The sequence below is a fragment of the Ceratina calcarata genome, unplaced genomic scaffold (assembly GCF_001652005.2).
Source record: "Ceratina calcarata isolate Rehan_Ccalc_2016 unplaced genomic scaffold, ASM165200v1 scaffold350.2, whole genome shotgun sequence".
NCBI lineage: Eukaryota > Metazoa > Arthropoda > Insecta > Hymenoptera > Apidae > Ceratina > Ceratina calcarata.
Window position 1 is genome coordinate 1,135,228 of NW_017157935.1, and position 14,730 is coordinate 1,149,957.

At 37.5% G+C, this 14,730-nt stretch overlaps 1 protein-coding gene across 4 annotated transcripts in view; it reads left to right on the forward strand.

Moving 5' to 3' along the window:
* Window positions 1–13,658, forward strand: part of nmo (serine/threonine-protein kinase nemo) — a 131,473-nt gene extending 117,815 nt beyond the window's left edge. For 2 of the 4 annotated variants that reach the window (XR_001916640.2, XM_018025152.2), the window contains exon 11: window positions 3,578–13,658. Coding sequence is in view for 1 of the 4 variants with exons in the window: in XM_018025152.2 (XP_017880641.1) it covers window positions 3,578–3,632 (55 nt within the window). In the remaining 3 variants the exon portion in view is untranslated. Of the gene's footprint in view, window positions 1–3,125; window positions 3,369–3,577 lie in introns of all 4 variants that reach the window. The other 2 variants (XR_003389234.1, XR_003389233.1) reach the window with 2 other exon arrangements.
* The last annotated feature ends 1,072 nt before the right edge of the window (window positions 13,659–14,730 follow it).

Below are 14,730 nucleotides of genomic sequence, written 5' to 3' on the forward strand. Positions count from 1 at the left end.
TGGCACAATGATTTTTTACGCTGAAGTCATAATTCATTTTAAAACTTGAACATTGAGAACATGTTCCGCGTTTTTTTATTATTTTTTTTTTGGTCATACAATATTTTTCGAATTTCTAAATGTACTAGGTCGTTTAAATTTTTTTGCAAATGTGAAAAATATAGCCGACGACGATGAGAAACTGAAAAGAGAATTTTTAGCTCGTTCGTCGAAACTAAACCAGCGGACGTGCTTTTCGGGCGAGAACCGACACAAGCCGCGAGACTATTACTGTCATTTCGCCAAGTCCGGGACGCGACGCCGCCGCCGGTTTCGGCGAAAATTTTGTTGACCCACAGGGTTTGCTTTGCCAAGAGAGATTATACCGCGATCTCAATTAACGAACGAAACTTTGCTAATTCGTTCATTTCACTGAAAGTTCCCTCGCTAAATCGTGAAGTACAGACTTCATAATCGATTTACCTTGCAGATTTTATTGAAATATATGTCGCGTATATTTCGGTAATTAAATGTCTTCTGGAGCAACCTATGTCTTTTAACGTTTCAAATATTATAAATCAAATATTAATATTCTTTACTTATGAAAACGATAACCACGTGTGAAATCTAATAGTGGAATCGCGTGCAGATATGGGGGTGGACAAAAATGAGCGATCATTTTCACACAGTTTAGAAATAAATTTGTCGAACTGGGGCGAGGGTAAATATTTCTACGATTGACTTTTTTCTCAAGAACTTGGCAAGGCAAAGCCCGAAATCATCGAGACAAATCGAAGGCTTAAACGCGGGAGGAGAAAACAAGAAACGACGAAATCGTGCGTTATTCTTAAAGGGCTAACGAGTGGAGACGTTACAAGAAAAGAACAAGACAAACGGAGAAAGAGAGACACACCGGAATAATAGAAAGAAAGAAAGAATCGAATACATAAGTAATTGAGAAACGAAAAACGTATATAAAGAATCGTGATTAACGGACGGCTGTCACGCAAGCTGACAGCTGCATGGAAATCAGATGAAGCGTGTTTTTTCCTTTTTGTTCAGCTCCAGACCTGTCGGTCGCATCATCCCCCTTTTCTTCCGTTGTCTTCCCGGCAACGTAGAATTTGAAGAATCGAGAATCGCTATTGGCGGCGGTCCACAAGCCGCCGCGCCGTGGCCTCGTTTAAAGTCACCCGTTCGATCATTCCAGCTATGCGCAACCTCGTATCTCAGTCAATAAACAAGTCGTCTATCCATTTTGAAAATAATAAATAAAAGCACATACTGCTCATTGATATAATTGTTCAAAAAAAATTTCATCTCTCATTTTTGAAAATTTTCTTACCATATTGATAATTTGAACTACTTCATATAAACTTGGATAGCAACTTTTTTATGATAATTCCTCCATAAAAATCATATTTGAAACTTAAACACGTTTCTCGTACGATTTCTGTTTAGTTGACTGAATTAGTATTGGTTTGACCAAAGAAGACATGTTTTATGCACATGGCAATTACACATTTTGCAACAATGAATTATTGAAATTTAACTTACTTATTGGCTGATAAATGTTGTTCTCAAATGAGGCGGGATAACAGAACGCGTGATCGAAACGTGACCGTACGATCTCGAAAATGCGAAATGACTCTTCGAATCGATCGTCACGAGAACGCAGAGGACGTCGAACGGAAAATCGTCTCGCGGTTGGAGCCGTAGATTGAATAAAAGCGATCTAATTCACGCTTTTGTCATTCGACAAGAGTACGTAATTAAAAAAACGAGTACCACATGATTGATGCATACATATTAAGTTGGTGCATACGAAACATTTTCTTTGAACACAGCAGATGCACTTTCTGTTTCATTTAAATAATTTATCAGTTACTTCTATATCTCGGTGAATCATTAAATGATTTTGAGCACGAATGATGATTATCTGAAACCTGTAAATTCTTTGATGACTCTTTTTGCATTTATTATTCGTTCCAGTGATATCTAATTTGTTTTCATTGTCTTTGATAAAGGACTCGTACAAAATTAGTCACTGCTTCAATTAAAATGTTAATAATTATGTTTCAATGTCTTCAAACAAAATTGCAATGTCTTTATTATGAGTCTGGCTGAAGTATGAATTATTTCCAATAAAATGATTTCATGTTTGCTTTGATTTATAATAGGCAACGATAAGAATGAAGATAGACTGGAAAATTTGAAAAATAGTATGCACCAACCTAATTTATACGTAGAAGTAATGCAATAATTGTACAGGATCGAGACACACGGTAGAGAGATCGAAGTACTATAGAACTCTATATAATACCCCGTAGTTTTATAGTACGAATACAGCCTTGTTCTTTGAAACCTTTAACTGTCGATACTTATGGAGTTGTTCCTTTGTTTTTGTATTAGGCGCGTGCATTAATTCGGTGCATTCAAGTTTACTCTAATAGCAACTATAGATTTCCTTACAAAAATCAATTTTTAATTTGTGAGAATATTTCACACGTCCAATGAGTTTTAGCATAAACTAATTTTTATCAATTCCCGTATTATTATTTATGTGATGCACTTTTAATATCCGTATGGTACTGAATTAATTTACACATTTAAAGCCTTGTTTGCGATGTTTCGTTTATTTCGTGTTAATTTTTGTTGGTTGTTTCGTTAGTTGTTTAAGTTGTACAATAATTCTCTCGCCGATTGTATTTTGACACTTTCGAGACGCACTGCTGCCACTCGTTGACGATATATGCTTCGCTCCATGTATGTACATACGCGTACATATATGAAACCCATTTTCCACCACTTCCTTTCCCTGGTGCCCTGATTGTTTAGCCGATGAGACTCGAAGTAGCGTTTTTTTGGAACGAATGCTTTCGACGATTGCCCACACGACCGTACGAGAGAGAAAACCTTTCCGATAGCGAGGAGCACTTTGCACTTTCGTCAGTGTACAATTTTCCGTTCACTTGTTTGTTTCTTTTCCTTTCGATTAGACGGTCAAATCTCCGCGCGCGAGGGGTATCCGTCGAGCCACGCGAACACGTAGACGAGTCTAACTGAACCACGGGATTACTATTTAAAATACAGTTTATCTATAGATTGCTTTGTGCCATGTTTGTAATTCGTGCTGTGTTGAAAAGTTGCAGAAAAGAAAAAGAATACGTGGAGTCGTCTCGTTGATCTTGGCTCGAAGGATACCCTCGCTACTGTGGGGCTTAGTAAAGCTGCGATTAAAAAAAAAAAGTGTGCGAAGAGGAACTAGGAAGACGAACTAAGATCTGATAGAAAGAGAAAAGTGCCTTGCGAACATTTTACCAAGTCCCCAGTCCGAAAACTGTGCGTTCGATCCGAACACGGGCACAGAGATATCGGAGATTTGACAAGTAGCTACCACCACCATCTCTGTTTCTTACTTCTCGCAAGTTTTTTCACTTCCGAGAGAGTTAAAAAAAAAAAATACAAACGCAAGCGAACAAAAAAAGAGAAGAAACGAACGAAAAACGAAACGCATAGCAAATAAAGATTCGTTTTCCGTAAACAAAAAAAAAAAGAAAAATGGCAAGCACTAATGATCTGTTCGTACGACTTGCAGCTCCACGGTGGCTCATCCCTCGGAATTGCCACCCTCTCCTCATCAATGGGAATAAAAAGATCCTTCCTCCGAAATCGCAAACACGGGCGCCGAAGTAATCGCTACACGCGAAGAGAGAAGACGAATTTCCGACAGCCTGAAGATGGAAACGGGAGACGGGAACCGAGAGAGATGGACAAAGGAACGTGGGGGACGAAATAAGCGTGGAAGGGTACGTAGGCTGGAACGGGAAGAAACTGCGAGATTCGGGGTGGACCGAGAAGAGGAAGAGGAAGAAGAAAAGCCAAGAGAGACAATAGACTGCCGAGCACTAAAGCCTCAATTTTCGACTAGCTGAGATATATATATACATAGTCACGTGTATGTATATAAATATCTATTAAGTATAAATATATTATACGTACCGCAGTATACATACGTGAAAGAGGGAGCCTAGAGAGGAAGAAAGTAAAATACACGCGCGAAAGCGTTTATACAAAGTTTCAAAGTTAAACTAGGAGGTCCACCTATCTACACCCAAAAACGGTTCTTTTTCTATCCATACCCAGAAAATCCTTCTCTTCGTTTCCTCGTCCTTTGAATTCTGTGTGTCCTCGATAGAACAATGTGTATTGGAATTAAATCGTCCGATGAATCTATCATGTATTTTAGGAATCCTCGCGATTCTTATTCTATCTTCAGTCACAGAAGGTGGTTTCTTTAAGATGAGAGATCATCTTTTCACGTCAAATAAGCTAGCAATGGAATAGCTTACAACCAAAAATGGGATCGTCAAAATCGTGGGAACCGGACTCGGTTCTCGTTTGAAATCCATGGTTTCGAAGTCAATCGTAGCTCGCTGAATAATTAGCGATACAATTAACTCAAAAACCGCTTTCGTCCTTCCTTCGCCAAGAATCGCATCAGCCAACATGTCTCGCGAAGGAATAATCGACGCGCCTGAGAATCGATGGAATAAGACGTATAGACAGATTGTAATCGCGATCGATGGAAACGATACAGGTTTTCAATCTCCTGTCTTTATTTCATTTCGCCTTATTTATTTTTCTGCATTTTTTGCTATATCCTCGTGAGGCTCTTTTTATTTATACGTCGTACGATCGCCACTGTTTTTATGCTGCTTCTTCTCGATTTTTTTTTGAGGAGGTACAATCGTGCACAAAAGCGGAAGGAAGATAGCCTCGGTCGTTCTTTACGAATGACCTGTTCGTGATTAATAATTACGTCTAATATGTATATAACGTATTTGTCAATGGAACAACTTTTCTTCCGTCTTGATACCGATAAAGCGCGTCGCCACGCTATTATTTTTTTCATTTTTCTTTTAGATGCGTACGTTACACGTATTATAATAGAAGCGTGTAAAATAGTAAAATGAACTGAAAGTAAAAGATTATTCGTAGATGGAGCAACCGCGAGTACTCCGGTTTACCTTGTACCTGCTGAAGCGGAACAACGAGAGGAGTCGTTTTTCTCGATCGGAGAAAGTATCTTGGGATCTCGAATTTAACCGTGATCAATTGCAGAACCGTGCGCATGGGATAGGTTCCTCATGATGGATCCGTAGAATCGATCACACGCACCTTTTATTCCGATCTAAACGGATTTCGAACACGTTAAACCACCTTACAACGCGTTAGAGTTTGTAATCACCGTGTCCCATCGATGATACACGATCGAACCTCGACGAAGAAAGAAAACAAGAAACAGCGAGCGCCGAAGAAAGAAGAAGCAGTATAGAAAAACTGTAAGAGAATTGAAATTGAGGGTCGTGGATAATCGCAGACAATTTTCAAAGTTCGGTGAAAATAATCCTGACTTCAGAAAGGATGTATAGTTAAAATCTGGAATCGTATTTTTAAGGCTTTGAAGGATAGAGAGGACATTACTCTCAGTTTGGAGAGAATTTGAAAAGCCATGGATTTTCGATTGCGAGCTATTCTAACACTAGTTCGTTTTGACGTGAAAAGATGGTCTCCAATAAATGGTTTAGATGGATTAATTCCAATAAATATATCCGAGGACCGGAGAGTTCGAAGGACGAGGAAATGAAGGCGAGGATTTTCCAGATGTAAATAGAAGAAGAATCGTCCACGAGTAGTCTTTGGGTGTAGATAGATAGACTTCCTAGTTTAATTTCAAAACTTTGTATAAGCACTTTCATATGAGATCTCGCTTTGGTTTCTCCTTTTTTTCTTTTTATTTTTAGACTTGAACGATCGCTCGAATCACGGCCTCCGGAGTATATTTGCCGAATCGCGTTTCAATTAGCTAATTAGGTCTCATTATTTTATACGCGACATCATTCACGCGAACGAGATTATCGTCGTAATCCTTTTAGAAAGAGATAGAATTATCTCTCGACTCGGATCGCCAATCTCGTCTGTATTACCATGTAATATCTAACAATACATCACCGTTACGAGTCGAATTCGGGCGCACTCTGAGGCCGGACGATGACGAGCTCGCGGTGTATTCATAAATTACGTTCTGAGTGTGATTTTTAGTTTAAGGAAAAACTTAGGTAGCCAGTAGAATTTTCACGTGAATTATCTTGTAGGATATCTTTAGGTAGCGATTTAGCATAGTAGCAACAAAAAAAGAATGAAAAAAATGAAACCTCGTTTTTCATCGAGAGACGAAAGCAACGCATGTGTTCTCTTTTTTAAGCAGACTCAACTAATTTCTACTACGCAACTATCGTGACGAGATTTACTTTCTTAGACCGATCCGCTATCAGATTTGCCTCTCTACCAATCATCCCTTTCGTCGGATCGGTCTAGGAAAGTAAATCTCGTCAAGAACGATCGATTGTCTTTCAAAACCCGGGAAAAAAGGTGTGTACGCTCGAGCGAGGACTTCGAAGGGAGTAACAAATTCGCACTCGATTAACACTGTCAGTTGAAACTAAATTAAAAATATTGCAGTAATAGGAAAATAACTTGCATTTGCAATGCACGTGCAATTTTAAATCATTTAAAATGAATTAATTAGAATGGTAAACATTCACTGCTTATGCGATGTTATCATAAATCAACTTTGGTTTATGAAAATGTAATACGTAGTTCAATAAATATAGACAATTCGTTCCGATCATACAAGTAGCTAATGAATTACTTTAGATCACACTTCTTGTTGATTCATTTTGCGTAAAGAAGATGTGTGGAAGAGTTGAGTTTGTTTTCTTACTGCCGCAATATTTTCAAATTGAAATTTGCCAGATGCGTATAACCTATACATTGCGACACGGTAGCCTTCTTTCGTCGAAGTCTTCATTTTGTATAATTGACAACCGCCGATCTGATCGTGTTTCGGTTTAATTAACCGAAGCGCCTGTTCGCGTCATTCTTGTAAATATAGGTCAGTCACACCATGTACATACAACAATTACGATAGTAGCTCATTCGAATTTTTCAAATCATTCGTAAACGAAAATCACGAGCGATCGTGGCCTCGATTATACGAACATTTTCGTATCGCAAACACATAAATGGACTACCTTGATCATTGAGATCATCTCACCGCTTTCATGTAACACTGTATTCATCCACTTTCACGGGAATAATATTGATAATGTGTGCAATTCGTTGATTTTAAGGTGATCTGTGGTATAATAAGTATGATGAATTTATCTAATGAATGAATTAATTAATAATCAAGCAAGCATGCAAGGAATATAAAAAGAATATTTGGACGGAATACGAGCGTTTCTTAAACTTTGGCAAATGTTCATCCGTTTTAAATCGTTGATCACATTTTATAAATACGAAGCTGCTTTAATTATTTGTACGGGACGTTTCGCTGCTTTACGAATTCGCGAAGCTTCTCACTTTTAAAATTCGAACTTCATTTAAATGAGTTTTTAAATGTAAATGAAAACCTCCGAAATGGTTTCCTCCTAGTTTTATCGCGGACTTTCATGGCCCTACTATTCTTTAACACCGTTTCACAAGACTTCGGTCCATCCGGAAGCTGATGTACTCAGCGAATCGAAGTTGGCAGTTTTCTTGGAAAGTGCTAAATTGATTGAGAGCAAAAGGAAGGCCGGAAGGAATTCTTTATCTATTTGAGAGGTAGAACGCCACGGTCCCGTCTAAGTTTTGCAATAGTCCGAAGTTGTAATTTAATTGATCATCGGCGGAAAAGCGCGGAGGAAGGTAAAAGGCAGAACGTAGAAAGCGAAACGAAAGTGTACGTATGCATGCGAGAAAAGAACAAGAATGGAAGACGGAAGAGACACGTATGTGTGGCTCGCGTGAAATTGATGTTTCCTATTAAACGAGAAATAAAAAAAACAGATGTGTAGATGTTTACTCAACAAGATTTGTAAATATGTAGCTCACTGTAGCTGGTCAGTTGGGCATTTAAATTGTAAACGTACGTTTAATTATTTTACCTAATGTAAAATAATGAGAGTACAAGTAGTCTCCATCTTGTCGCTTTTAATTAGGTACCTATGTAAATTAGATAATGACTAGTTAAAAGCGACAAGATGGAGGTTCCTTGTATTCTTGTATACAACTCTAGCGAATATGCCTTCATTATGGAAAGTGGCTGGCAGATGATGCACCAAACAATAAAGATAACTGCAGACATGAAAAAAAAGTAAAAGAGAAATAACGTAAACTCTTGTCTCCGATTTGGCACACCATTTTTTCTTTAATTCCTACCTCAACCCACTTTTTATTTTTCTCCGTTTCGTCTTTCTTATTTTCATCCCTGATCGGACCATTTCTTTCAGGTTTTTAGTCCAGCATTACGAGTTCAATTCAGCTTTGCTTTTTCAGTCACTTTTGTTTATCCTCGGAGAGACAGAGCCAATTGGTGGAAAAATTGAATCGAGAACCATGAAACTGACAAGAGATAACGCGATCACAGTGAGCCACACGAAGTTTTAGAAAATATTTTATTCTGAAAGAGAAATGAGAATTGCGAATTAGACATCATGTGAAATTTCAATTACTCAAGATCACTATGAAAGAAATGCAAAGGGGGAATTGTAAAAAACTAATGAAAACCGAAGACCTGTCTTTTCTTTATTATTCAACAATAAAATAGGAGGCTTCCTCATCTGTCCTGATATAAATATTTTCTCGAGGACATGATTCCGAACAATCTACCGCACTTACTCTCTGAGACATACGCAAAAATATATTCGATAGTTCATTAATTTCAAAGTGATTGAAAATCTTTGCAATAGTTATAAAATAATTGGCTGGCGTGTCTCTCTGAGAATCTTACACGTGCGCAGATCAGATTATTAGTCGAACGACGAGGCAAGAGGGTCGTAGATTTTTGCATCCCTTTAATCCTAAACGAATCCAGAGAATTTCTAGGCCAAGCACTTTTCGACACTTCTGCGTGTATAATGGACGGACATAAAGCACGTTTTGAGAAGGGAGAATAGTTTATTCTGTCGCTTCGTTCACATACGAAGATTGGAAACGTGACGATCTGTCGTTAGTAACTAAGAGGCCTTAACAATATTGCGTTTACGATGTAACAACACAGATACACGAATACACATGTTGGATCAACTTAAGCATAGAATAGAACACACATGCAGGAGATAGTATTGAGCACGATCCAAGAAATTAATCAATGTAATTAAAGGAACTGGAGGGCCCCGCGACTATGCATAAGTAGAATCTACTTTCTATGTACAATCGTCACTTTCCTGTATAAATATACATATTACGCAATATGCATGTATATATACAATTTGGGAATTCAAAGGGATTATGATAAAATCGCACTGTGTAAAATATAGAGATCGTGAAGTATTTAGTTTTGGTGTTAATTGATGTGTAATGCACTATCATTACCTTGAAAGCGTAGTCGCAGGGTCCTGAAAAAAATGGTTTCAAAATGCGGATCGCTTTGTTTCATTCTGCACTGATTTAAGGACGAGATATTAAAGAAGCGTTTACTAGTTTGAAAGCGAATGCAAACGACTTATCATTGTACGTTGGTTACTTAAAAAATATTTCCAAAGTTGAAAATGCTTTTCTATCTTTTGTCTTAAAACTGTTACTAACGTAAGTGAAGTGAATTAAAATGAAAGATCGTTCAATTTTTGGGGCACTTCTCAAATTCGAAATTTAGTAAATAAAAAGACAAGGAAGCAGAATGGAGCAAAGCGAACTGATTTGTACAGACGCCGGATCAGATGTGAAATACGGGTTCTGAAGCTGAATACACGGGATAAATGTGTATATCATTTCGCACGTGCCACGTTTACAGCGTATCGAAGTTCTTCCCTGGGAATACAGTTTCTTCGCATCAGCACTGCCAATTTTATCATTGTTAGAATAAAATGAATAAGTCGTCATCATCGACCCTATTCGCTTTGCTCGTGTTTATTCCATTTTGGTCTCGTTAATAAAATCGAAGACGCCAGAAGGATTTCTCGAAAAGCGTACTTTCGATTCTCTAAATGCCCGTTTCTGATAATGATTTTTAGTTATCAGTATACGCGAATTTCTGTGCAAGATAAATTTACAAAATAAAATCTATATAGAAATTTATTTTAAGACTATTAATATGCATTTTATTTTTTGTCCTATGTCTTGAACAACTATATGCATTTTGTATAGTTTCATTAGATACATTTCTTTTTATGAATGTATAAAAACCGCAATGTAATTGTCAGTTATTATCGATGTACTCCAATCTAATTTAAGAAAGTCGAATGCTTTTCGAAGAATCTGCCTAAAGTTTCCAATAGTTTCAAATTTTTATAATAGGGCAGGTGGGCAGATTGAAAGAGAAAGTAGTTCGTCACGTGCGTGTAATATCTGTAAAAATGAAGATATTGTAGCAAGTCGATCGACAAATAGGAGTCATCGTCGATGATCGTTGTATATAACTCGACACTCTTTTAGTACTTCTAAGCATGTAAATATGAACGTTTTAACCTCGAGAGATTCGCGTACCTTGAAAGTAGTTCGAAGCCTTTTCACAATTAGCGATAAAGAAATAAATGATGATAACACGTCGATGTTCCCTTGGCACCACTTGGGGAATTACATCAAAAGAGAGAGAGAAATATACGTGTATATAAGGAAGAAGCGAGTAGACACAAACAGAGAAGAGAACCTTAAATACGTTGTTGTACATAGTAAAAATTATAAAAACTGAACGAAGAAGTCTTTAAGGTTCTAATGTTTCAACCATGTAAAAATTGTTTAAAAACTAACAATCATATAAATGTTAAAATGAACATCGAGCTGTAAAAATTTCGCTCGTTTATAAGAATTTTCCAACCTACCATTTTTCTAATGACCTATTTCCTTAATTAAACAGTTAAATCCTGAAACATAGGTTCAAAAATATTTTATTTACTGTTAAAGCAACTTCAGTTGCATTTGAAATTGTTTGACAAAACAAATACTAATTCCTAATCGTTTAACTGTTTTCCAAATTTTCTTTCCAAACAAATTGTTTCCAGATTTCTCTTTTATCATAACTTAATTTTATCCCTGCCTCTCTCTCTCTCTCTTTTTCTACACACGTGCGTATACATACGTATTAACATATAACACCGATAAATGTAAAATAAACTGAGAAATAATAATACTTTAGAGATTAGGCTCAACGATCCGGCACTTTAAAAAGATAATTTCGTACGTACGAACGGGCTACTTTTCAATCATCAACTATCTTAGTTGCACTTTCGCCGACACTTCGCAAGTCCGGTGTGAATGGAAGTGTCAATGAAACGATCATCGCTAAAGTAAACGATTATCCACGATTCGAAAGTAACTCTGACGTACGTATCGAGCGAGGATATATTTTTTTTAACAAAATACCTCGATGGCATGACAATTTTACTCGTATAATTCGTGGCTGTTAAACTCTTTTCTCACAATTCATTCATTGTATATGAAATATACATATATATATATAGCAAGTCTCGAATTCTTTAGAATGTTCGTCGAGAAAAGGGAAACGGACCGAGACGACCGAGTTTTAACGCAGAATAAAGTACAAGTGCTCGATCGTTGATCGAATTATCGTCTATTTATTGTTCTGCGTGTCCCTCGTTTTAGATATCTCGTAAATTGTAAATATATCAGTCGGCCGATGGAGTCCTCGCGTTTAAAAATGACGAAAAAGAAAAGCTCCTCTGTGATAGTACCAAATAGATAGTCCCAACCAGAACGATGTTCCGAGTTTAGCCACGAAATTAAAGTATAAACAGACTCGTTTATAATTGATAACAAAATCACAATTGTACTGCAAGTTTACCAAATCTTTACATAATTAAAAGCTGAAATTTAAATAGATTTACATAATAATGTACATATTTTAACACTTACTTTACTTTGAATATTTATTCGCAATTAAATAAATTCCATGCGTCTTTTGTGTATAAAAAAAAGTGCAAACTATTCACGATTATTAGGAAAAACCACGTTGGGACTCCTTAAGGCAAATCTTGACCTCTTCCTGCTTGTTAACCCTCGATTAAGGCAATTAACAGCGGAACGTGTACATATGCAGCGAAACCTTTTCAACGTCACGTGTACGCCAAGTGATAAACGTGTGAACGTCTTTTAGAAAACGTTTTTATTTACAAAACGTTCCATTCATCTTATCACCGTTTACCATTCGAAAGCATTCTACTTGGAACATTTTTCTGTTAAATTGTTAATAGCGAAACGTATCTGAATTTGATTGATTATAAGTGAATCAAATATTCTGCCCTAATGCACGACATGTGTAACGAATTTTCCTGTGTAAACGCAGTTACATGTAGACGTAGGGTCGTTTCCGTAGCGATGCGCACCACAGGAAATTCACGGCCAAATAGGGATACTCGTATGCCCTTTACACATACACGTGGACACACACGAGACACTTGTAAAATTTCATAGAGTCACACGGGTCACGCAGTCGTGACCCTTCTGTCAAAAGAAAATAGATAGATAGATATTAATAAAAATTGTAAAGGTTCATAGACAGTTTTTACCAGAACAAAACTCTTCAGACTGTAAAAATTCTTCCCTGAAGTAATTCGTGTAATTATTTAATTAATTAGCGGTGGAGTTTCAGTTCGTTTCTATCTCGCGTGCGGATGACATTTAACGTACGTTTCCTCTTTCTCTTCCTGACAACTTCCTCGAATATTTCGCGAAACGACGCCGATGGAAATCGACCGAGAGCTCGAGGAGAATTTGCCAAGAAATCGTCGACCGCCCCGCGAAACCTGTACGTATTATCTATTTAAAAAAAAAAAACGTTCATTCGTCAAGAAGAAGACCGACACCGTGTATAATGTATATGATAGATACTATGTCCCAACGATAGCTGGTAAGAGTTAATTAATATTTGTAGGTAAAGATATAGGAATAAACGAAGTAGAAAGGCTGATCTCCGCCGTGTAATTTTTGTATTTTTGAGAAAAGAGAGGCTGGCCGGCGACGATTTAAATATTGTACGGTGACGAGACACATTGTAAAACAGTACAACTTATTATTATTAACAATTAAATAGTAGACGACAGCGATTGTAACTACGAACTAATCATTGTAATATAAAATTCGCGGCTGGGCGACGAGAGAATATCCCGCGGACGTTGATCACGGCGATTTCCTGGCGAACTCGATTCTCGGTGGACGAATTTAAGAGAGACAAATATTTTTGAAAACTTTTCCGGGAAGATATTTTACGCGAAATTCAGAAATACGGGTGACGAAAGAAGCAAAGATTAGACGAGGTGGTAGGAGGCGGTAACGAAAATTGAATTTTCGACGGTTCGATACGAGATGAAAGCGTTTTCGGTCGAATTTCCATCTGCGTCGTCGCCAAAGCGTCGGGGGCTTCGTTCTCTTCGATATGTATGTAACTAGAAAACGCGTGATAAGACTCGAGGCCGTCGTGACGAAGACGGCGGCGTGTACTTAATAATTGTAAATAAGGGAGGAACTGTAAAGAACCGCGGAGGGAGTAACCACTAAGTAACATTATGTGTCTACGATGCCTATTGTCTGTTTAATCTAATTGTAAGCAGCGACTCCGTTACCGATCACTATTAGAGCTAATAATAATAATAATAATTAAACAACAGTTTAATCTATTTGTGTGTGTCGGTTTCGATTGGACATAGATTTTGTATCACCCCTTTTTCTCCGTGTATGGTGTGTAGCCGAAGGGTCGATTTCGGGGGTTGCGAAACCAAATCCGATTACCTCGTGACCGATTTATAGACAACTGTTTATATCGGCGAACCGTTCGAGCGATTTTTCTTTATCTCGAATAAAGTGAAAGTTTCTTTTGCAAATTCCTCCCGACCTCGTTTTTTCCGTGATCGATGACCGGCGATCGGCTATCGATTAACAAGCCCGAATATCCACCGTTTCCATCGAAATCGACCTTTTGAATTGTAGATTCAATCGTGTCTTTCACAACTTAAGTAGTATTTGTAAATCGATTCGAGCGACGAACGGACGAGTCGCGTTCATTCAAAAAATACATAGCTCGTAACTTTAAGCGTATACATATACATATACGTATATAGTAAGGAGCCGGCCGTAGACGGTATATTATCGATACTGTCGCGTCGATCCTTTAAAAGGGAAGCAGGAATTCGCACAGGCTAAGCTCGATGTACGCTTTCGATCAACGCGCGATCTTGATCGCACTCGATACTCATGGTGGCTGCAAAAAGTATTTGCACACCGCGTATAGTTAGCATTTACGTATCAATTAGTTAGTACGTTTCTTATCGCGTAATAAATATTATTCTGAGATTATAATGGTTCGGTGTCGTAAAGTGTAAAATTTGATGAGAATACGTTTCGTTTCATATTATAACTACGTACAAATACTTTTTGTAGAGACTACGTGTGTACTGCAAGGTTTATTATATGGAATGTGTCCACGCACTCGAGACCAACAAAATCTGAGAGACGTTGCTTTGATATCTTTTTCCAGCAACTGACTTGATCGAACACTTCGATCAGAAATTTAGTTACACGATTAAAAATCAGCATGTACGACGTTTCGAGATTCTATCAAAATTAATGTTCGTTTTACTGGTAGCTAGCTATAAAATTTGGATTGTAATTAAGATCCTTGGTGACGAATCAAACATGGATGGCGATGATCCACCGCGTTGATTCTTCGCGGAGTAGAGCGCGATCGATCGA